Genomic DNA, 24,922 nt, shown 5'->3' on the forward strand with positions numbered 1-24,922 from the left:
TAAAAAAAGATGCAATTTTTTTAATGAAATTTATTTATTTATTTTAAAAATAGTTAACATTTTGATTTTTAATGTTTTTTTGGAAACTACCATGTAGTAAGGGACCTGCATTTTTCATACTCTAATTTGTGAACAAAAATGGACTTATGCATTTTATGAAAAACACTAATCATAGAACAGAAACATTTATTAAACAAAAACAAATTTAAATCTTTTTATTAAATAAAAGGTTATTCGTGCTTCAAGTTATTGTAGAAAGGATGATAATCTGCCTCCATTGTTTTCTTCAAAAACATTAAATTATTAAATTTTTCCTTTTTTATTTTAAGGAATCTTTATAGAGCGGTGGTAACTTTTACTTTGCCTGATAGGTAATTCCTTAAAATTGTGCTTGTGTCTAATTTTGTAATCAATTTTTCCATTTACATTATATCTTAATGCCCGTATATTATTCACAGTGGGATCACCTGCTTTAAATCCTGGTCGTATGGACTTCACTAACTTAATTTCGTCAAAATTCTTGAAATGTTCATGACTTCGGCAATTTTTTCGCATATTTACAGGCAGCAACCATATCAGCGGGCACATTGATATTTCGTCCTTTTAAATACCGTTCTATGGTGGAGTCACATTCGATTCGAGTCACATTCCATTTGGGTGTGACCCTTTTCCAAATATTTTTGTTCAATACACACCTGGTTTGTTACAGAAAGATTAAGAAGAGCATTTGATAATGTGACATTCCTATTCTGTCGCTATTCGCCCCATGCGTCGCTAATTAAAATGATCTTTTGGTTAGGGGTAAGGTTTGGAATAATATCAGTCATGAGAAATTGGGAAATATTAGAGGAAAAACAATTTGCGGTTAGTTCTCCTTCACCCTCATGTCATACAAAGCAATGCCCTTCTTTGGTATGGAGATCAAAAATCGTAAAATTATGGACTACTAATGTTGTAAGCATTCGACTTCGGGCAAAGGAGAACCGATTGTAGATCCATTGTGAATACTTTGTCATCAGAAAGTTTATCAGATTCTTTTTCACTTCTTGCTTCATTTTTCTTTTCAATGTGCTCGATGTAAATTTGCTCTTCTATATTTTTTGTTTTATATCCCACGCATACATCACATTCATCTTTTTTTGGAGTATATAATGCCAAGTTAAGTTCGTCAAAAGCTTCGTGAAAAGTCTTTATACTTAGAGCATTTATTTTGTTTTTAGGTCACCAATCTTCTTTATAAATGTGGTACACTTCGGCTTTTGATCTAAAATGTGGTTCAAGATACAGTCTCGATGTTGTTTTGCGGCAGTAATGAGATTTAAGCTTAGGTAGTGTATAAAAAAAAGATTTTAGGTTTTCCTTTTCTTTGATGAATCTTAAGCTTTCTTTCTTGGAGTATTATTATCATGATTTTTGCTCGAGCTTATTTTTATTCTGTTTTATTAGGACTTTTGGTGTCACTTTCAATCCATGCAGATATTGTACTTACTGAAACTCCCAAAGTGTTGCAAAACAAAATTTTGCATACGCGAACTTGTTCATTTTTTGTATGTAGAAAGTATTGATACGAAATGGATCTTTGCCTTTTGTCGTCTTCTTTTCTGTTTCTTGTTCGAGCTGTCGGCAGCGCTAATACCCTAGAGGACACATTAATTCTGTTCTCTTGCCATTTTAACTTCCAAAACTTCTGAAACATCTTGTCTCGTTCTTAGTCACTTATTTTAAAGCACTAAATTTTTGTATTTACTTTAACACATTTACACCTTTCCTTTAGAGTTTTCTTTCCTTTGTTTATTTTAAACTCATTACCTTTCCTGCCTGTGTAGTCTAAACCATGTTCTCGTCTTGTTTTTATTCCATTATACTTCCACTGTTCAGGATTGCTAAATTTTCTTTTTTTTCGTTTTCGGTTTAAGTCCTGGGTATCAATATCTTCACATGAAGAAATTTCTTCTTGTTCTTCCTCCTCCAGTAGTAGATCCTGATCACTCGCTTCACCATCGGTCGCTTCATTTTCTTCTTGTTCCATTTCAAAACTGGAATCATGATCTTCAACTATTTTAACATCTTCGTGCTCTAACACATTTAGGTAGCTCGTTCAAGGTTTTCGTAATATTTGGGTTATGTTCTTTTCTTTGGTCTGATTCTAATAAATTTTTACTTTCAAGTTTTTTTTCATCGGTTTTACTTACATTCTCCCCTACTTCTAAGTCAATTGTTGTATTAAGGTTCCAATGATTATCTTCATCTTTAATCTAGATTTAAAATTTCTTCTGCCAGTCGGCATTCCTCTAACAAATCATATGTTTTGCTAGCTTGAATATCATCAGAATTTTTAGGTGGCTGGTCTTCAAAACTCTCACTCTCAAGTAGCTCTGAATACTGATTATCAATCAAGTTTTTAATGTCTTGTAGGCCAATAGACCGTTGGAGTAGTTTATAGCCTCTTTTTGATTTATCCATGTCTGAAAAAATACAATTTTTAAATTAATAAGTGGTGATAGAAATTGCTAAATATTGTTTATAATTATTAAAAAGTTGTGATGTTGTAAAGATTTGTGTTGGCACTACAGAAAAATAAGAATTTTTGCCGTTTAAGGATGCCAACAAGAGTTACTTATTATTCTGAAACCAAGAGGAGATCTAGAATGGGTATACCCTAGAATGTACAGTGTAAATGTAAAGTGTGACCAAACTTAAATCAAAGTATTTATATAGTTGTTCATTAACGACGAAACTTTTTAAAATTATGTACCTATCTAACTACCTACATTTAAAAAATTGGAAAAATTACCTTTTTCTCAACATATTATTCAACTGTGCATAACTCCGCCCGTATGTTAAATAAAAATATATAGTTTAAGTTGTTATTTTAGTTATAATTTAAAAAAAAAAAGGAAAATATGGCAATATAATACGTACTTACCTTTTTAAATAAAAATCACAATTTTCTATACAAAAAGCCCTCATAAGCATAAAAATAGATCAATAAGTTGAAGACGTAAATTCAATACCGTTTAACCACAAACACTGACGGACTTATGCAGGTTTCATACAGATGTCAAAATAGTTGGACTTATGCAGATTTCATTTCTATAATTTTAGCGACATCTATTGAATATTTCGCGATCTAAAGTAGGTCCCCGGATAGCTTTAAAAATCAGCTAATAGATGCCACCAAATGTCTGAAATTGAATTTTTTGGACATTTTTCACAGTAAGGCGACGATATATAGGCAGGAATCATTAGCAATTTTTTGATTGGGTCATTCACTATTCGTATTATCGGAACGATTGAGAACTTTATTTGCAGTTCATTCAGAACGATCTTCTGGATTTAATAGAGCATTTTCCACTTGTGATATGCCGAAACATGTATTTTATGCATGATGGAGCCCCACCTCATTTCAGCGTTGCTGTAACGAACCACCTGAATAATGTTTTTCCAAACCGTTGGATAGGTAGAGGAGGATACGTTACCTGGCCTCTTTGGTCTCCCGATCTAACGCCATTGGATTTTTACCTATGAAGTCACCACAAAACCTTGGTGTATTCAACTCCTGTCGATGATCGGGAGGAACTTTTACAGAGACTCAGGATTGATTCATTGTGATGCGATAAGGAACAATCCAAGGTTGTTCTGGCGTGTACAGCAGTCCCCGATTCGTCATACCCGCGAGCATATCAGACGTCACGGAGCCTAAGTTGAACTTAATTATGAAGTTTTTAATTAATTGTTTTGAATTATTAGCTTCTTTATTTATTACATTCTTTTTTCAGGTTGTTTTTTCGTTTTAACAAAAACATAGGTTACATTTTTTTAAACGATTTCGTTGAGGTGCCTTCCTAAGAACCACACTGCATTTCTAAAAACATGTACTTTTTCAGATTAAACAACTTAAAATGTACCTTCTCTGTTGCTTGAATATCTGTCGCATCGTTGAGAAAAAAACACATCATTATTTCAGAGTCTTTATCATACAGGGAGCTAAAAATTTAAGCATTATAATCTCCAACCTAGTCCGCTCTTGGTAAAATAAACAAGATAACTGTGTTTTAAGGACCCTGTGTTAAGAGGTTCTTCGTAGTGTTGATCACGTAAGATTTTTATAAAATTATACCAAGTACTTCAAAAGTTATTCAAGAAAAACCAATTTCTAGCGGCGTCTTTAAGAAGCCGCATCTTCGAAGGGAGGGCCTATAGGAAATTTTTGGATAGGAAAGTTCCATATTATTTTTTTATTTTCTAACTGAGTTTGAGAGATTTGCACCCTGTATAAAGCGGCAGATATAGATACGGCAAGCAAGGGGCAGTGGCGACGCATGAACTTTTTTTTCGGGTAGACAATCAATAAAAATTGTTAATTAGAACAAAATGTGTATTCAATATTATTCACTTTAATAAAATAGAGAATGAAAGCGCATTAAATATTAACTCATAGAGAAAAATTATGTAGTGATATAAAAAAGAAAAAAATATTTACTCCTAGCATAAAGAGATAGATGGATAAAAATAAATACTACTTTCAAAAAAACATAACATAGGTATAACCATGACCTATAAATCCATAATATCCATTATTTTAAAATTAATTAAAGACAAATAAAAACACAACTAAAATACAATTGCCAATATCGAACAGTCGTTCATAAATAACCACTAAAATATCCACTAAAAAAACCTTTCCTTAAACACCCAAAAATAAATAAATAAATAATAATAAAAAATTAAAAAATAAATTATTATAGTACGCGCCCGCACCAAATGCCAAATGAAGATTCATCGAAACTAAACAAAACTGAAGATGTATTGCGGCCGACCAGATCAACCGTGTCCATAAACAATAACCCTCAACAGCATAATAAAATAGCTGGTCGACTTCGATAGACAAAAGCTCGAATGTCTTTCCCGCGAGTTAAATTCGCAGACACTGATGCGACCGGACCTCTGTCACCTGCTTGATGCGTATTTGGTTCGATTAGATGCTCCAAATTTCGGAAGACAAATATCAATGTGTCTTTCTGGGTCTCGTATACATTAATTGGGTGTCAGCCTTGCATTTTTATTTTAATTGATGCGTCAGGCATTCGGATTAATCATGTTTAGATGCTATATAATAATAGTAAGGAGAGCGACTACGTTCTGTGTTATTTTTTTAAAATTTTAATTCAACAATTATATGAAATAATTGCGTGATAAATTAATGACAAATAACTGGATAATTTTGGGTAGACAGTGTCTATCTTGTCTGTTCGTACACTTCGCCACTGGCAAGGGGTATCGTATAGACGTGCGTGAAAGCTAAAATATTGAGAAAAATAAATGTTATGTAAAACATTTAAATAACATTAAAATGTTAAGATACTTTTATAATCTCTCAAATATTATCACACATTATTTCTACTTATTTAATTACCATGTTCATTGATGTTCTTATATTAGCTTGCTTCTATATTTATAGCAGAAGCTATAAATACTATAGCTATAGCTATATATTCACAATATATATAGCAACAACAATATTTTCCTTCATAAGAATCACTTAGTAGTGATTCTTTTTCACACACACTATAGAAATAACCTACAAAAAATACCTGCATGATTTACTATCTGGTAATAAAATTAACATTGTTAAGCAACATTTCTACAAAGTAATATTAAAATGCTACCAGAAGATAATATTAAAGAGATTTTGCAGTCACAGGAAAAATAGAGGGTCAACTTCCTTAACAGAAGTTTAAAGACAAAATAATATCACAATATTTGAAAGATTAGAATATTACTATCTTATTAAATAAAACTTTAATATTGAATGTAAATCAAAACAGAAAGTAAGTAAATATAATTTAAATTTAATAAATGTACAGTTGCTTTAATATAAATATTTTCAGTAGTGGGTAAATTTTGTTAATGTGTTTATTTTTTAAACTCTGCTTGCTAATGTTTGCTTTTTTTTTTCAGATAAAAGATGCACAGATCTTAGCGATCAAAACAAAACTTTCTTAAGCGAAAATGAATCTCTGACCGCTCGTTTGGAGGCGGCTGCAGCCTCAATCTCGGAACTGGAAAATCAGGTTTCAACCATGTCAGCAGACGTCATCCGATTACAGACCCAGGCAAATCAACTAGAAGAGGAAGCGGCTAGATTTAGACAAGAGAGAAATCTTGCTGTTAATGAACGCGATGAACATGTTAAACTGCTACAAAGACGTACGTTTGAAATGGAAAGGATGCAAATGGACCTGAATACCTTGGAAAAACAACTTGAGGACGCTGTAAAGGCAAAATGTGAGGCTTTGGCTAATGCTGATGAGGTGAAATCCATGAAACTTACTCTTGAGTATAAAGAGAAAAGGTTAGAACAAGAGAAGTCATTGATGAACAGTAATATTGAAAATCTTACAGGTAAGATATTTTTTATTTCTTTACTAAGTGTAAGCAATAATTTATAAATTCAGAGGAATTACGACAACGCACTGATGAACTTTTGAACATGAGACGTGACACCACGTCTCGTTGTGTACAGCTGGATATTAAGCTAGCTGAGAAAACTCAAGAACTAATAGTGGCCAATGAACAGCTCAAAGCAGTAACAGAACTAAATGAAAATTTGACTCAGAGAAATGAGGAGCTTTCCCAGAAGATATTCAATTTGAGTGAGGAGCAGGCTAAAGTAAACCAAACTTATATTTGTGAAATTGAAGCTAAAACCAAAATGATGAATTCATATAAGGACATGTATGAGAGCAGCCAGAAGCATGTTGAGGAGCTTCAAGCAGCTTTGAAAGAGGTAAATTTTACTAGTATTGCTAATATTTATGTTTCAGAGTCTTGAATTATAAAAGACAATTCATGTCGTTTTTTGTTAAATAGTTTTTGGGAAACGCTTTGCAGTTTTACCTATTACTATCCACTGATAAATGCTGCAAATAATACTGGTGGACATTTTGTAGAATATGTATAAATTTTTATTATATATTCTTTGCTTGGTTTAAAGTTATTGAATGCATTTTCTCTTCCTCCTGAATAACATGCTGGCCTGCTTTTTGCTGTTTGATGGTTTCACTTCATTAATGCCCTGATGAAATTGTAGCTTAAAATCTTTTATTTCAAGAGTGGTATCTTGTCTTGTTGCAAATTATTTTACTTGTGCGGACAACATTTCCTTAGGAACCTATTAAATTTTCTATATTGTTAAAAGAGGCCTTACCTTAAGGATAGATACTTTAGATTAGATTTTTTTATACAATCGACACTGTTTATTCTTTTTTATTTTTTTTTACAAAACCCGGCTTTTTATTTGGATGGGATCTATCGGATATTGTATAAGTTCTTGTGTTTTTCTATCTAAAAATAAAAAAATAGTAAGAAAACCACATGTACATAGTGAGTACAGTAACCATATCTGTGTTTGTAACCGTAACGTGTTTACATTTTCATAACAATATTTATAATATAATATTTGAATATATTTAAAAACAGTAAAAACGCATTCTTATAAAAAAATATCTGTGTTGATGAAAAGAATACGGAAAAAAAATCAGGCTGTTATTTAGTTTTTTCCACGTTTAATCTTCGGAATTGCTGTTTATGTTGGTAGTTTCTGTTTTAAATTATAAACGAATTAACTTATTGAAATAAAAACTGATATTTTCATGTTTTTTGTTTTCTATCTGAACAAATTAAGATAAACAAAGATTTTTCTAATTTTCTCGAAAACGAATGGACCGTTTTAAAAAAATCAAACGTCAAAATAAAAGACTTCGAAAGACCTTTTAAACAAGCTATTACTCGATACCCCTTGCCATTTAAAATTTTTAAGGGGATGACCCTGGGAGGCAGAGGGTGAAAAGGGGTGAAGTAATTTTAGGTTAGAAAGTTGTCCTCCTTGACAAACCTTTTGACGTATTTCGGCGTTTTTTTTTTAAACAGTGGTTTTTGATGAATCCGTGGTGGGAAGTTTTCAAATGAACACCCTGTATGATAGTAACAAAGATACATAAATCTGATAGTAACTAAGCACATATAGCACAATTAAATAGATCTAAAGTATATAAAATCATAAAATAAAGCAATTTTTAGAAGACTGGAATAATTTACCTGATTTATTTGCCATCATTTTAGTACTTCACCTCCAAGCTATCTGCCAAAATATTCTTAGATGGCAACCCCATAACTAATTTTTGAAGCCCTTTTTTTACTTTTCAATTATTACTAAAATTACTTGTAATACATTATTAAAGATCTATCAAAATTGTGATCTGAAAAAGTTATTTAGCTATCAAATTAAATTCCGGATTTCTAATGAGAATTTACTAACTGTACTTTACTAACTACTTACTATATTTATTCATTTTATATATACACTATCGGACAAAAGTAGAGCAACACTTCCAGAAATATTTACAAATACCGATTTTAAAATTATAAATGCATGATAATGTATACAAATCCACTAAGTTTTAAAACTAAACCAAAGTAGGCTATGATTATCAATGTCAACAAAAATTTTCGCAATCAAAACAAATGATTTTATTTTGACGTTTAAGTTTAAATGCTTCATAGTAACGCGTCAAAAGTAAAGCAACATTCAAATAATTTGTTCAAAAGAAGGGTTTTAGCAAAAGTAAAGGGATAAAATAATTGTGTAAGGTGATTTTTATGTTTTTTTGAACATTTCTGTGTAAGATTATTCATGCCGAGAGGAATTCCAATTTCAAAAGACTTGAAGCAAAGAGTTGTGAATGGATTCATGGAAGGTAACAAACAAGCCCATATTTCAAGACAGTTTGAGTTACCCCGGTACACTGTGTCCAAAATAATATCATCGTATAATGAGAGGGGACATTTAGAGAAGTTGCCAAAATCGGGAAGGCTAAGGAAAACATCATAATGACTGACGCATCAAAAGGATTTCCCAAAATGATCCTTGGAAGTCCGCACCTCGAATTATTGCCGAAATTCCAGAAATTACGGTTGGTATACGAACAGTACAAAGAAGGTTAGTAGACGCAAAGTTATTTAGTAGACGTCCAGCTAATGAGCCGTTAGTTTCAATAAGAAATAGAGCAGCAAGGTTGGCATTTGCACGCCGGCATTTAAACTGGACCGTCAATGACTGGAAAAAAGTTCTATTCAGTGATGAAACGCGCTACAAAATATTCAATTCTGATGGAATGAGGCGTGTGAGGCGACAAATTAATACAAGGTTTAATCCTAAATACGTAACACCTACAATTAAGCATGGTAAAGGTAGTGTATTTTTATGGGGTTGCTTTATGGAGTTTCATGGAATGGGGTAGGCCCTATGCACTTTATTAATGATGGACTTTATTAACGATGGACCGATTTGTTTATAGGGATATCATGCATAATGTTATGCTTCCTTATGTAGAATGGGAAATGCCATTGCGTTTTATTTTTCAACAGGACAATGATTCAAAACATTCTTCACAAGTTGTTCAACAGTGGTTTCGGGAAAATAATGTTCGCGTTTTATAGTGGCCAGCACAATCCTCAGATCTTAACCCCATTGAGAATCTCTGGGAAGAAGTAGAACGTCGTATTCGTACCCAAATGTTTCCAAATAAACAATCCTTAATAAATAAAATTAGTGAGGTTTGGACAAGTCTTCCCGAAAATGTCATTCAGAAGTTGATTGCTTCAATGCCGCGCCGTTGTCAGCAAGTAATTAATAATAATGGGTATTCTATCAATTACTAATGTATTACTTTCAAATGTTTTTGTTGTTAAATATTTTTTGTTGAACTAAAGTAAAATAAAATACTGTTAAATACAATTTGTTGCTCTACTTTTGTCGCCCCCATTCTTATCAATTTTTATAATCATTAATGTTTACTGTTCTTAAAATGATTAAAAGTACACCAAAATGTACTGAAATATTACTTTCAGTGTAAGGATAGTGTGACATTAAGCTTAGCGAAAAATCACAACCCAATAATTTTTTTATTCAAACATGAATAAAATTGAACTTTGTAGCTCTACTTTTGTCTGATATGTGTGTACATTATAGAAAAATAATTAAAAAATGGAAGGTAAATTATTACAATTATTCTTACTAACTATTTAGTTGCATAGTACAAATTGAAAGAATAGGAAACTAAATACTGAGATGTAATAAAAAATATAGGAGCCTTACACTTAGATGAACAAGAACTTGTTAAAATTGTTGTCAAATTTTCCAGTTAAGAGAATAAAAATGAAAGAATTCTGAAAAAAAATTCCAAACCTCATAAATATCTAAGAATTATTAATTTATTATTGCTAGCTGCAGGTGAAAAGTTCTTTAAAAAAACAATTCCTGAGATAATAGTTTATTTTTGTCTAATAACTAGCAATATTCCTAACTTCTATGAGTGTATTTATATAATTTTTTGAAGCAAAATATTTTCAAGTCTCCAGCATTGATATTATTTTTGAGTATTCTAATGTGCTCATTTGTCCAATTTCTTATTTGATATTATAGTGGACATATTACCACAACTCTTTATTTTTAGAAATAAAAAGACATGTACTGCTTTAAAATCTTTTTTTTTTTGTAAATTCCAGTATGTAATTCTGTACAGTGCTTAATACAGTTTACGTCAAACTGCTTTGATACATATCACCCTACGGAATAATACAAAAAATCCAACTAAATGAAATTTAACTATCAAAGATTCCTTAATATACCCAATTCAAATTTTTGCTCAATATATTTTTGAGGGTGTAAAATTAAGTATTTTTTCATGACCTCAGTTTGTATGGAGTATTGCTGCGTTGTTGGAGTTGGGTTTAGGTCGAAATGAAATGTTCTTAGACGATAAAAAATTATGTTTTCTCGACGTTCCATTGAAGCAGAAAAACTATGTAAAATGTATATAATTTTCGAATGATATTGAATGAATTTTTAAATGATGATTTTGATATCATTTTAACATGTCAGTCCTCACTATTTAGTTTTATCGATAATAATTACTACCTAGCGAGTCTGTCTCTTTGTATTATTCTACTTTGTATCCTTATCTTGTGTAAAGTCAGGAATAAAAGGGATAAAAAAAAGTTTATTACTCGATTGATACAATACATTAATGAGTTACTTATTATATTGGGTATTACATATATTTTTAGATGTTTAGAAAAAATGTATATCAAACTATCTCACAGTGAAAATAGTATAACATTTTTATATAAATGCAAAATTATTAATTTAATACCAAAATTACACACATCATACAAAAAAATTAAAACACATAAAATCTTAGAAAGAGCAAGTAAAGCGTTATTAGGAGAAAGAATTCAATTTCATCGATATAATAAAATTAATTTAAATAATGAAATACAAAAATTAAAAAATAACTTAATAACGCTCATTGGCAACTATAGTGGCACAACTCAAAAAGTAAAATATTTGAGTAAACTGACTTTTTAAATTTCATTAATTTTAATTAGGTATTTATTTGTGTGATACCCAAAGAAATTTGAAGTATAACAGTAATTTCTTGTTCGGTAAAAAACCTAAACCTTCAGAATTTAAGTTAGTGAGGTCTGTGAAAACTGTATTAGATATTTTTGGCTCCGGTTCTTCACACAGTATTTTTTCTGTTGATGACGATACCTCAATCTTTTGTGCTATCTATCTGTTCTTTTTCGAAGTAATCTATGATCATCGGCTGCTCCAAGGGCTGCTCTAAGGTTTTATTATCTTCAAAATACAAAATCTAGAGTTTAGTAAAATACATCTTACTAGTTACGTTACCCCTAATGTATCCATTAGACTACAGAAAGATTACATACATAGGTGATAAATAAAAAAATAGGCTTAACAATATGAATATTATTACCTGAAGTTTAAAAGTCATAAATCTCATAGTCAATATCGGAATTCACAGCTGAACTTGCATTACACACTTTCCATTGAGAATCGCCTCCATTGTCACTAACTTTCTCCAACCTAAAATTTTATTATTGGAAAATATAAATAAAAAAATAATTTAAAAAAATTTACCTACTACTAGTGATAACATTTTCTTGCCTCGGGTGCCTTCCAAATTGCTCATATTAAACACTATTGTTATAGCAGAGACGAAACAAAATACAAAACCAACAGAATTATTTACTTGTTTAATTTAAAAAAAAAACACAAAAAATGTTTGCTCTATACTGGCACAAATCAAATAAAATTATTAAAAATGTGGTTAAAATTATTAAATAAGGCGTATGGTCTATATTGGCACAATTCAAAATGCGTCACTATTGCATTAACACAAATATAAAATAAAATTAATAATTTTGCACTATACTGGCACAACAAGAAAAGTGTCACTATTGCCCGCTAACAGCGATAGATTCCCTAGCAAGGTTTATGGAATACTAATATTGTGCCACTGTTGCCGTGGCTAGGAGGCATGATTTAAGATGATGCTTTAGTGACCCTTCTGCCATCTGGCGGAAAACTAAAATACTAATTTTATGCGGGTCTTGACAAAATAAAGAATATTCATTTTTAATATAGTGTTTTTCAAGTTTTAATATAGTGTTTAGTCCGATTTTGGCAATTTTTGAGATGTGCCATTATTGCCGCCGTTGAGCGATATGTTTCTGTATAAATAATAGTTATTTAAATAATTTTCAAAAACAAAAACAAATTCACATTAATAAAGTAAATCTACTTTATAATGAAAATATAAATCAAGAACTTTTAAACACAAATAATAATGATTTTATAAATAAAACTGTTATTAATTTGTCAGATAGAGTTTTATCTGATCTTATCTGAAATTTGTTCTTTCTGAAAGTCTCAATTACTTCAAAAATTCTACCAAAATTAAATATCATTTCAGCTATAGAAAACACAATGAAAGACTTACCAAGGGATCAACAAGATGAATTTAGAATTAGGACAAAGATAAAAATTGAAAAACCAATTAAATTTAAACAAGATATCAACTCTTTAGAATTAAAAGCTTTAAAGACACTTAAATCCGATAATATTATTAAAATACTTCCAGCTAAATAAAAGTAATAAAGATAAAGGTAATGCTACTGTTCTTTTAAATATTAACACTTATGAAAATAAATTAAAGAAAATAATGATGGTAATTATTCTAAATTATTTAAAGATCCTACAGAAAAAATTGAAAGACAAATTTATAATTTACTTAAAAAGCATAAAAACCAATTTTCTGATATTGATAGATTTAAATATAAATAGACTCCACATAATAGTAAATCACCACATTTTTATGGTTAACCAAAAATACATAAAATAAATGTTCCTTTAAGACCTATAGTTAGTATCATAAATTCACCTACTCATCTTCTTGCAAAATATCTTTTAAATATCTTAACTCCATATACTAATAATTCTGATTCTTACATTAAAAATTCTCAACACTTTTTAGAAAAACTTTTTACAATTTCTTTTACCCCTCATGATCTATTGGTAAGTTTTGATGTTGTAAGTCTTTTTACTAATGTTCCTATTGACAAAACTTTAAATATTGTTAAAAATAAATTATAGAATGATAATAATTTGGCAGAACGTACAACACTAAGCGTTAGTACAATATTAGAACTTTCAACCTATTGTGTAAAAACTACTTATTTCCAATACAATAATGAATTTGATCAACAAAACTTTGGTATGGCTATGGGTTCTCCCCTTTTATCAATTTTAAGTAATATACTTATGGAAAATTTTGAATCTGAAATTACTAATACATTTGATAAAAAGCCTAAATAAAATATGGTGGCGATATCTTGATGATATTTTTTCAATATATCACCATAACGAAATAGATCTTATAAATTTTTTAAATTACATTAACTACAAAGAATCTACTATAAGATTTACTCTTGAAAAGGAGGCTGATGGTCAGCTTCCTTTTCTTGATATTTTAATTAAAAAAGATTTACAAAATTTTGAAACTAGAATTTACCGTAAACAAACTCATACTAATAGATATCTTAATTTTAATTCTAATCATCCAATAATGGTAAAAAGAGGAGTGGTAAAAAGTTTATATGATCGGGCACACATTATTTGTAATAATCAATATTTAACAACTAAAAAAGATTTTATTAAAAATGTCTTAATACAAAATAATTATCCCAAAGAGTTTTTGGAAAATTGCTTTAAAGATTTTGATAATCCACGTATAAAATTGAATCAACCAATTTTTACGACAAATCTTATTTTACCATTTATTCCAGGTTTTTCTGATAATATGAAAAGAATTGCTAAAAAATTTAATATAAGAACTATTTTTAAATTAAAGAACACATTACGATACTTATTAACAAAAACTAAATCTTTCAATGAAAATTAATTTAATAAAAATGTAATCTATAAAATTCCTTGTACTTGTGGTAAATTTTACATAGGTGAAACCTGTAGATCATTACCAAAAAGAATTAATGAACATAAATCTTACATAAAAAACAATTATTTTCTGAAAATTGATTTTTAATTTTATGAAAATCCAAAATTACACAACATGCATGCATAAAGAGAGAGGTAGATCAGGGTATTCTCAAAATTAATTAATGATTTAAAATATTTGATATTCATATATTTTCATTATTAATTTACATTACGATCACACCCCTTTAATTTTAAAGAAGTAACCCTTGAAATGTTTATCTTTCAAAATAGTTTGTCAAACTATTAATAAACCGTCAAATCATATAAAAAAAGTATTTAAAGTATTTTCGAATTAGGAAGAAATTTTGATGATACTACATAGCTGAAAATTTACAAGATAGGTATGTTTTATTTTTAACTTAATTTAATTTTACTTTAATTACCTTGATAACGGTAGTAGATATAACTACCGAAACATTGGTTCAAATTAGGTTTTTTTTAAAAAATAGGTCTTCTTGTTGTTTTTTTCGTTCTTTAATTTTAATATTCATAAAATAGTTAGGTAGGATATTGAAAAGAAGAAACGAGCTCAGAGATTAATAGATTGAACCTCAGCTCCTAGGTATATAAAAAATCTATTATATCTCAAGTAAATTATTGCATTTAAAACTTATTGAACTTAAATTAAATTAAGTATATCGAACGGTGTCATTACAGATTTGAGTTCATATTTCTTTTAAATACGTGAATAAGTCTATTTTCTTCTTCTTTTCAATTTTTGAGCGTGTGAGAAAAATTTCTAAATTGATTTTTGCTATAAGTGACGTAACACCCAATATAATAAGTAACTCATTATGAATTCGTCATAACAATACAGATTTTACAATAGATTAAAACACAAGACTTATCCATGAATAAAAAATTTTAAAATTGTGCAGAGATATTCGTATTACATCCACAACTATGAAACAAATAATTTAAATAGCGACCCATCTCTTATTTGCAGTTACCCAAATTCCAAAAACTCAGTCTTTTACAAAAATGCCTTGTGAATCAAGAACTTTGTTATTTCAATTTCATATGATTTTAAGTTCTGTTATGTTTTGTGGAAACTTTTTAAAGAGCTGTATGTCCATGTGCTCAGGTCTTGATTGACATTTCTCCAGGTGAAACAATGCTGCTCTTAGGTTACCACCATGACGTGTTGATGCTAAAGATGCCTTTTCTTTGGCAATTTCTTTAATCCAGCTAGCAAACCGTTCTAGATTTCTTTCATCATTGGTCTATATTTTTTTAAGGTACAATGAATGATACTGAAGAGCCGTGACTCAAAAAGTCACGAGGAAAAAATCTTTTAATATTCTGCTTAATTAATATTTTGCTTTAGTTCTCACAGGAGTGCCACAAGCCATCCAAACTGTTATTTTTTGTTAGATAACTAAACACTATGTAACCCTTTTAACATACTCATCAATTAAGTGAAAGTCTGAAATAAATATTTGTTGATTTATTTTTGTCCTATAGGAACACTAAATTATTGCATATTCATTAATTTTGTTGAATTTTGCTCTGATTTATTTAGGAAAAAATCTCTCGGAACTACATTAGGACTCCGGAAATATTAATGTACGGAAAAAAGTATTAAGTGCGTTTTCATAATTAATACTTTAAATTTTGATGGGACAGGACATTTCATAATATACAGTGTGTCCCACTTAAGTGTTAGTCACCCCTCTAAAATTTTTGTTTTTTGAACAATTTTGAAAAACTTTTTTTTGTTGGATCGATGGTCAAAAATGGCACTTATGAGCCAAGTTCGACATTTTCGACCTACTGTATTCAAGTTTGAAGTGCGAAAAATCGAGAAGTAGTATTAGCGATATTTATTTTTGAAAAATGGTACTGGATTATTGTTCAGGACCACTTAAAACATAAGTGTACCAAATTTGGTTATGATAGTATACAGGGTGTTGAAATAAATTGGAGTCAAATTTTTAAAAGGCGCAATAACATTCTTAATCAAATACGAATATTGTTAAAATTTTTGGCTAATTGGCATGCGTCTTGAGAACACAAAGGTTGGAAATATCCTTCAATAAACAACAATCGATCATTTTATCATACTATTTCGGGCTCAATTTGTTTGTTTTTTTTATGAGTTTGTTTGTTAAATACCAAAGATATGATTGTGTCTGGTTAAAAATTATTTTGTGGGAATTTTACCCAAGTATGCTATGAAAGAAAATGTTCCTGACAGTTTGTCAAAGTTTTCATGCATTTAGTTCATTTTGACTGCTTGTTGAACAATTATGGGTGATTATAATTTAAACGAAAGAGTTGAAGTAGTGCGGCTAGTTGACCATGGGGTTAGAAAGAACATTTCGTGAAACTGCGGCGGAATTTAACAGGAGACATCCCGGTAAAAACATCCAAATACAAACACTTAAATATTTCCAAAAATTGCATAGGGAGGTGTTTAAAGAAAAATAACAAGAAGCCTTTAGAATATTAAAAGATTTTTGCCTCGTGACTTTTTGAGTCACCCTCTCTTCAGTATCATTCATTGTACCTTAAAAAAATATAGACCAATGATTGCGTGTTTGGCTAACCCTACATTTTTGAAAAATATTTTATACACCGATGAGGCAACATTTACTACAAACGGCATTGTGTCATCTTAAAATATTAGAATGTGGAGTAACGTAAATCCCCATTGGGTGATACAATGTAAAAGGCAGTATTCGCAGAAAATTAACGTATGATGCGGTATCTTGAACGAACGTATAATCGGGCCGTTTTTCTTTAATGAAAATCTAAATGGACTTAATTTTCTTCGATTCCTGAAAGGTTAGCCGAAACAAGAAACTTACACATACAATTTGACGGTGCGCCTATCCAAAATGCAGTGGTAGTGCGGAATTGGCTAAATCAGAATTATCTGAATCGATGGATAGGACGAAACAGTCCATTAATTCAGTGGCCAGCACGTTCCCCCGACCTTTCTCCCTTAGATTTTTTTCTTTGGGGAACCCTTAAAAACAAAGTGTACAAATCAAGACCGCAAACTCTACATGATCTTTGTGAGCGCATTAGACAAGAGTGTAATGAAATAAGCAGGGTACAGTTAAGAAGGGTGGTAGTAAACAACAGAAGACACATAGAAAAATGTATAAGAATTAATGGAGGACATATTGAAGGAAGAAGGAACTAATATTTAATTTTGTGGCATTAATTTTTAAATTTGAGTGTTAGCAAAGATAAAATACTAGTAGAATTATTATCTTTGGTGTTAGGTAATTCCTTAAGGTAATTATTTTCAGTTTTTGCTGCTTAGCCTACATTACGTTATTAAGTAACTAGTGAAGTGTGAATTGCAACCTAACAATGAAATAAAACTAAAAAATTTATAAATGAAGTTGTATTATTGTAAAGCCCAAAATAGTATGATAATATGATCGATTGTTGTTTATTGAAGGATATTTCCAACCTTTGTGTTCTCAAGACGCATGCCAATTAGCCAAAAATTTAAAAAATATTCGTATTTGATTAAGAATGTTATTGCGCCTTTTAAAAATTTGACTCCAATTTATTTCAACATGTATATTATCATAACCAAATTTGGTACACTTATGTTTTAAGTGGTCCTGAACAATAATCCAGTACCATTTTTCAAAAATAAATATCGCTAATACTACTTCTCGATTTTTCGCACTTCAAACTTGAATACAGTAGGCCATGACCTGCTTTCTCTAAATGTCGAACTTGGCTCATAAGTGCCATTTTTGACCATCTATCCAACAAAAAAAAGTTTTTGAAAATTGGTCAAGAAACAAAAATTTTAGAGGGGTGGCTAACCCTAAGTGGGACACCCTGTATAAGGATATACAGGGTGAGCAATAGACGAGCAATAGGCCAGGTACTCAGTGATTTAACAAAATCTATCCTTAGGTAATTTTAAAATTATAGGAATTAAAAAAAAAACGAAAAAAAACTGATACCCTCTGTTCATCTTGTGGTTACAAAGTTTTGAATTTCTTAAAAAATTTTTTTTGAAATGTAACCCTGAATAACTTCTCGATAAATTACAAAACTAAATTCAAACACAACTGTTCACATTTTAAAGAAATTATCAGATTTTAGCTCAACTTGTGTTAAAAATTATGTCTCTTTTGATAATTATTTCTCAACTTAACTAAGTGTTCTGGAAAAGAAAATTACTTCACTGTTCAGCAAATGATTTAAAAAGTTGGCGTATCTAATCTAGATTTTAAAATGGTAAGATACTTGCTAGATTATTGGTTCAATAGGGTTTTTTCAAGTACATAGTCAAATGTACGCCGCTACTCTAAGCTAAGTTAATAATTGTACAATCAAAATAAATGAAATAAAACTTTACTTAAGTCGCAACTAATATTCAAATTGTATGCCTCCATTTCTTATACGACGTCTTAAATTGGATTAGTGTACACTTTTTCTTAATTTTAATTTCTCACCTTTTATTAATTATTGTTCGCTATAAAGTAGGTAAATTTATTTAAATTGGGTGAACATGGCACCAGGCTATTCTTCTACCCCGCTCTATCTACGCAAGTACCCGAGCACCTGGTCTATTTCCTGTTTTCAGCTTGTTGATTTTTGGGACACCCTGTATAGATAGATATCCCTAAGATTTTATTTAATTATGGAATTATTTTTGTTTCAATATACAGGGTGGTCCGGTTTCGATGGCGGAAAATTAAATGGCCGAAGGAGAACGAAAAAATAATAAGTTTGCTAATATAAATAATATTCGAAAAATGATTCGTTAAAAAATTACAGGGTGTCAAAATTCCAATTAAAAAAATCATTTTTTTTTTATTTTTCTTAAACCACTTTAGATATTTTAATAAAATTTGGCACCTTTAGACAGTTAATCAAGACGCATCTTTCTGTGCAAAAATTATTAATTTTATTCACCAGTGGCGTGTGTGCGGGCGGATCTTCTTACAAATTTAATAAATTTTAATTAAAAAAATGATGCGCCACTGTTTTTTTTTTAATTTCTTTTTTTTTATGAAATCCTTGTTTAATATAAAATAAAAAACATCTCTTTGCTTTTTGTCGTACGACACACTGTTTGCGAGTAAAAAAATAAATTTTTATAAATGCTGATTTTTTTTTATTAAACAAAAAATATGAAAATACTAAATTTAATTAAAGACTAAATTATTCTGTTGGGTTCTGAAAAAGACACAAGAATCTGGATTCCGAAATTCAAATAAATAATGAATATAATAATGCCGGCAAGAAGGCAATGCATGCATAAAACAAAAGGCGATTTGTTTGTATTTTATTATGATAGTTAATTATTTAAGTAAGTTAAATTATTGCGTTGGTTAACTTATTAATTTTGCTATTGTTAATAGTGTTGTTAAAAGTATTGTGAAAAATGCGTTTTTCAAGTAATGAATACGCTGATATTCATTTTTGTGATGGAAATGCGGAAGCCGCAGTTCGTGAATATCGAAGACGGTATCCAAATAGAAGAATTCCAGATGCTCGCGTGTTCATTAGAACACATCAAATTTTAATTTTATTTTAATCAAAATTTTAGGAACTTTGGTCTACGTGGTAATAATGAACCAGATATGCCGAAACCAGAGAAATAATAATGAAAATCGTGTACTGCGCACTTTTGATAATAATCCAAGGCCGAGCTCTCGCAAGGCAGCTCAACAACTACAAATCTGAAATATTGCGAATCTTACACGCTGACCACAGGCATGCATATCACCTACAGCCTGTTCAGGGTTTACACCTTGGTGATGCTAAAAAGAGAGTAAGATTTTGTCAGTGGCTTTTAAACTCAACAGAGGAAAATCCCGACTTTTTACACAAGATAAGACGCGGAGTGATACATTTTCATAACATTCATGTTTGGGCGCAACAGAAGCCTCATGCAGTTCGGCCAAGATCGTTTCAAAATTAATTTTCCGTTAATGTTTGGTTGGGCGTTATTCGTGATAATGTTTGTGGTCCGCATTTCCTACCTCCAAGGCTAAACTCACAACTATTTCTGGAGTTTTTAAATAATGGTCTGCCGGACTACATTGAGGATTTACCCATTAATTTGAGACATGAAAGTTGGATACAACTGGATGGAGTCCCCCCACACTTTGGAATAGGTGTAAGAAACTGGCTTAATAATAATTACCCTCGAAGGTGGATTGGCTGGCTAGGGAGGAATGATATTAATGATCAAAATGGTATTGGACCAATACCCTGGCCACCCAGTTCACCGGATCTTAATCCACTAGATTTTTACGTTTGGGGAAACATTAAGGATAAAGTTTACGCTAATCTCGTATTTAACAGAGAAGAATTAATCTTAAGAATTCAGAAAGCATGTAATGACATGTAAAATCAAAATTTTGTGATACTGGCTGCAATAAACTGCTTAATAACTCGGTGTAGAAAATGTATTGAGGTCGGTGGGCTGCATTTTGAACAACTTCTTTAATTATTAATTGTTTTTATATTGTTATTGTTTTTAAACGAATTAAATGCGTTATCTTCTTATGTGTTTTTATAAATCAGCATTTTTACTCGCAAACGGTGTGTCGTGCGACAAAAAGTAAAGAGATGTTTTTTATTTTAAATTAAACAAGGATTTTATAAAAACAAGAAATTAAAAAAAAAACAGTGGCGCATCATTTTTTTAATTAAAATTGTATGAAGATCGGCCCGCACACACGTCACTGGTAAATAAAACTAATAATTTTTGCACAAAAAGATGCGTCTTGATTAACTGTCTAAACGTGCCAAATTTCATTAAAATATCTACAGTGGTTTAAGAAAAATTAAAAAAAAAATATTTTTTTAATTAGAAGTTTGACACCCTGTAATTTTTTAACGAATAATTTTTCGAATATTTTTTATGATAACAAACTTATTATTTTTTCGTTCTCCGTCGGCCATTTAATTTTCCGCCATCGAAACCGGACCACCCTGTATATTTTGTGTTTCTATATATTCATTTTTACTGTTGGTTAGGCAAATCATGTGCTGCTTCACAGAGTAAAAAATAAAGACATATCTATCTTTTATAAATAGGTTCAAGAACTACTAGCTGAGTCAACTGAAAAATACGGAGAACTTGAAACGAAACTCAAAGAATCTGAATTAATGAATGAAGAAATTATCGCCAAGAAAAACGACTGTATTGCCATGCTTAAAAAGGAACTTGAAACGGCCAACCAGGTTCTTGAACAATTTAAAGACGATTCATTAGGTCGACACATGGAAGGTAGGATCTCTCAAGTTTTTACAAGCTCAATTATTCAGTATGTCCCAAATTCGATGCTCGCCATTTGGATCTCAGATAAGATACGACTTACGAGGTTGGTTAAATACAGAAAATTTCTCGAGAAAATACTGCTTGAAAAATTGAAGAATATTTTAAAGTAAATTGGTCATTTAGATTGCTATTTTTTTCACGGTACATAATGGTGTTTTTATTTTTTTATGGTCGCCGTATTAGATTTTTTTTTATCTAGAAGAATATGATTTAGGATTACTAATTGATAATTCTGATTTTAATAGCTTATAAATCTTATATGCAACTAAAAAAGCATTTTTTTAGTAGGCAATCAATTTGTCACTAATTGATTTATTTTAGCACAATTAATTTCAAAGTACTGTGTGCCCTTTTTAAAAAAAGTATATGGTATAACTTTAATGCTCACGGAAAAAGAAGTAAAACAAAGATTTTTTTTTCACCAAATTGGTGACATATGCAATCTGCCTCTTATGAACTGTTATTAATGTAGTAATATTATTTATGTGTGTTGCTGGAAATGTCCCTCATTTTGCTCTATAAATTTTTCACACCTGCTTTTAAATTCTCTGCAAACCTCAACCTTTCAGGTGGATCAAAATCATACATTGCATTTTTCGCTGCACCCCACAAATAAAGGCCCAAAGGTGAAACGTCAGAGGAAAGAACAGGCCATAATATGTGCCAACTATTCTGGATTAAAATGTTCAATAATCATCAGAATGGTGTCATGCATTAGTATTTACTATTTACAATTTAATGTTCGAACCCAAGTAGTTGTCTATCTATTTTCTTAGTAGTATTTAAATTAGATGTATGACTTCGGTAGTTTATCTATAATCTCATACCGAACATTGAGTCAGATTTTCTTTTGACGTTTGTCCAATAATAATATATATGTTAAACACTGCGTAGTTGGCGAAAAAGTTTTATCAGTAGCAATTTTTTACATAAAAACATCTTGAGTTTTTTGCAGAAACTCACAGCGAAATTCCAATCTTTTTGCAAAATCATTTTCATTTAACTTTTGAACTGAATCGTGAATTTCGAAAAGGTCTTATCTCGCAAAAACGTAATTTTCCAGGAAAAGCTAAAAACTTAATTGCTTCTGACAGATTTGAACTACGAAAATATGAATTTTCCTAATAGTCACAACCTTTGTTTGACATCTTAACCTTGCCAAATTTTTTTCTTTTCAAATAAGTATACATGGAGAAAATGGACTTTAGAATTTTCCGAGATGAGCCGTTTTTGAAATTTAAGCACCACTTGAGAGGTTATATAATCAAAAGAACATTAATAAAGAAACTTCAACTTTATTTTTTAAAGAAAGATACAAAAAATTTAAAAAAATCCTTAAAGATCAAAACTTTTTTTTGTTAATTTATTTGGAAAATAATAACAAAAAAAAGTAACTCTGCTAAAAGTCTTGTTCGATGTCAGCTCCTGCTTCTCTGTCAGTAGTCGGTCAGCTCAAAATACTATCGTAAAAGTCTTCATATTCTGCGGTATATACTGCCTCAACTTTTTCAAGTCAGCCATTTTTAAGTTATTTATTGGCAGTTTTGAGGAGTAGCATGGAAAGTCTTCAAAAGTAGGAAGATTAGCACAAATACCTTTAGTTTTTGAAAGGCTAAAAGTTTCAGTATTAATTTCGCTGTCAATGAAGGGGCGGCATAAAACTTCTCTAGGCTTTTCTGGATTAAAGTTAAATTCATAAAAAGTTGAAACTTGAAAAGATACTTTGTTTTCTTTAGCAACTTTTTTTCCATAGCATCTTTCTGATAACGGTTTTGCTTTAAAGCGTACTTTGCACCATGCCTTGAAATCAATGATATCGGTATAAGTTATCGTTTTTACACAAAATTTGTCTGTTTTAGTGCTACTGAGTATTAAATCCGTATACTGCTAAATGTTATGAGTAAATAGACGATCTTCTCTTCTAATGTTACGCTTTATGGTTGCAAAATCTCTATCACATCAGTCATTAAAGGAATGACCTCTTAAATAAGGGGAAAATAAAGAAAAACTTTTAAATTTCGAGTATGTGACAAAGCGATAAGATATTTTATTATGGTATTATTTTTATTTTGCCCAGGACATCCGTCGCAGAATAAATGTAATTCTGTAATATTTTCAGGAACATTTTTACATATAAAGTCATTTAAAAAATGAAGCTACTTCGTTTGGTCCCTTCAACGCTTGGCCCTCGTGATAGGAATACAAAGTTGCCTTCCCCGATTTCATATTATATACGCAGAATTCGTATACCCAAAGTTGGCGGTAATAGAACACTTCTTGGACTGGAAGTACTGGCAGTGGTAGATTCTGCATATAATCGAAAGACAATCCGAAAATGGTACTGCCGTTCTCGTTACATTTTTCTGTAATAGCTTTGGCTTTATTAAAAAACTTCGATGCCCAACGCTTATGTATGATTAGCTCCGCACTGGCGACCCTCTTGGCATTATCGTTTAAATGGGGATTCTTCAGCTTAACGCCAATTTCTTCACATTTTGAGCACACATCAATTTGTGGCCTACCACATGCCAAATCAATATTTACATTGAAATAATTTCTAAAAAACTCATAATTTACTTTGTTTTCTGGATATTTTGCCGAAAATCTCTCATGCAATATTGTCACATTCAAAACAGATGATAAGTATTTTTTTACAATGTTATTTGAATAGTAAATTTCTTTAACAGGAATTGAATCGATAAAGTTGTGAATTAAAGCACATGTTTCTGCGGGTATTACATTGCTTCTAGACCCGGCAGATTTTCCTCGCATATCGTGGGGTCTTTTATTTGCAATTTTTAGTAGTCGAATTCTCTTTATTCTCTTGTCGGTAACACCATGCAAGTTAAGAAAGACTACTTTACATACTTCTTTTCTATTTCCATCTACTTCGATAAAATACTTATAACAGTAACTCTTTGGCTTACTAATTTTATCTTCTTGACGTTTAGAAGTATCCTTCACAGGGAACGCCTCCATCAATACTTGAATATATATGTCCTGTTCATCTTTGGTATTAAAACCATTTATACGATTCAATATTGCTTTTTTGGCATCATCGGAAAGATCGAAACATTTTCGAATACACCTACAAAGATAAAACTATTTTTTCACAAAACCATTTTTGTATATATTATACTTTGAATATAATATCTACCTACTAAATAAATAACATTATTTATCTACCTCTATCCACATCTCCTATTATTTTTTAATTATGT

At 30.4% G+C, this 24,922-nt stretch overlaps 1 protein-coding gene across 4 annotated transcripts in view; it reads left to right on the plus strand.

Moving 5' to 3' along the window:
* LOC126744949 (nucleoprotein TPR) overlaps positions 1-24,922 on the plus strand; it is a 122,276-nt gene that overhangs the window by 23,140 nt on the left and 74,214 nt on the right. For all 4 annotated transcript variants that reach the window (XM_050452566.1, XM_050452584.1, XM_050452593.1 and 1 more), the window contains 3 exons: positions 5,962-6,405; positions 6,459-6,790; positions 21,458-21,650. In XM_050452566.1, coding sequence (XP_050308523.1) covers positions 5,962-6,405; positions 6,459-6,790; positions 21,458-21,650 — 969 coding nt within the window. The remainder of the gene's footprint in view (positions 1-5,961; positions 6,406-6,458; positions 6,791-21,457; positions 21,651-24,922) is intronic.

The sequence above is a fragment of the Anthonomus grandis genome, chromosome 1, assembly GCF_022605725.1.
Source record: "Anthonomus grandis grandis chromosome 1, icAntGran1.3, whole genome shotgun sequence".
In the NCBI taxonomy this organism is placed as follows: Eukaryota; Metazoa; Arthropoda; class Insecta; order Coleoptera; family Curculionidae; genus Anthonomus; species Anthonomus grandis.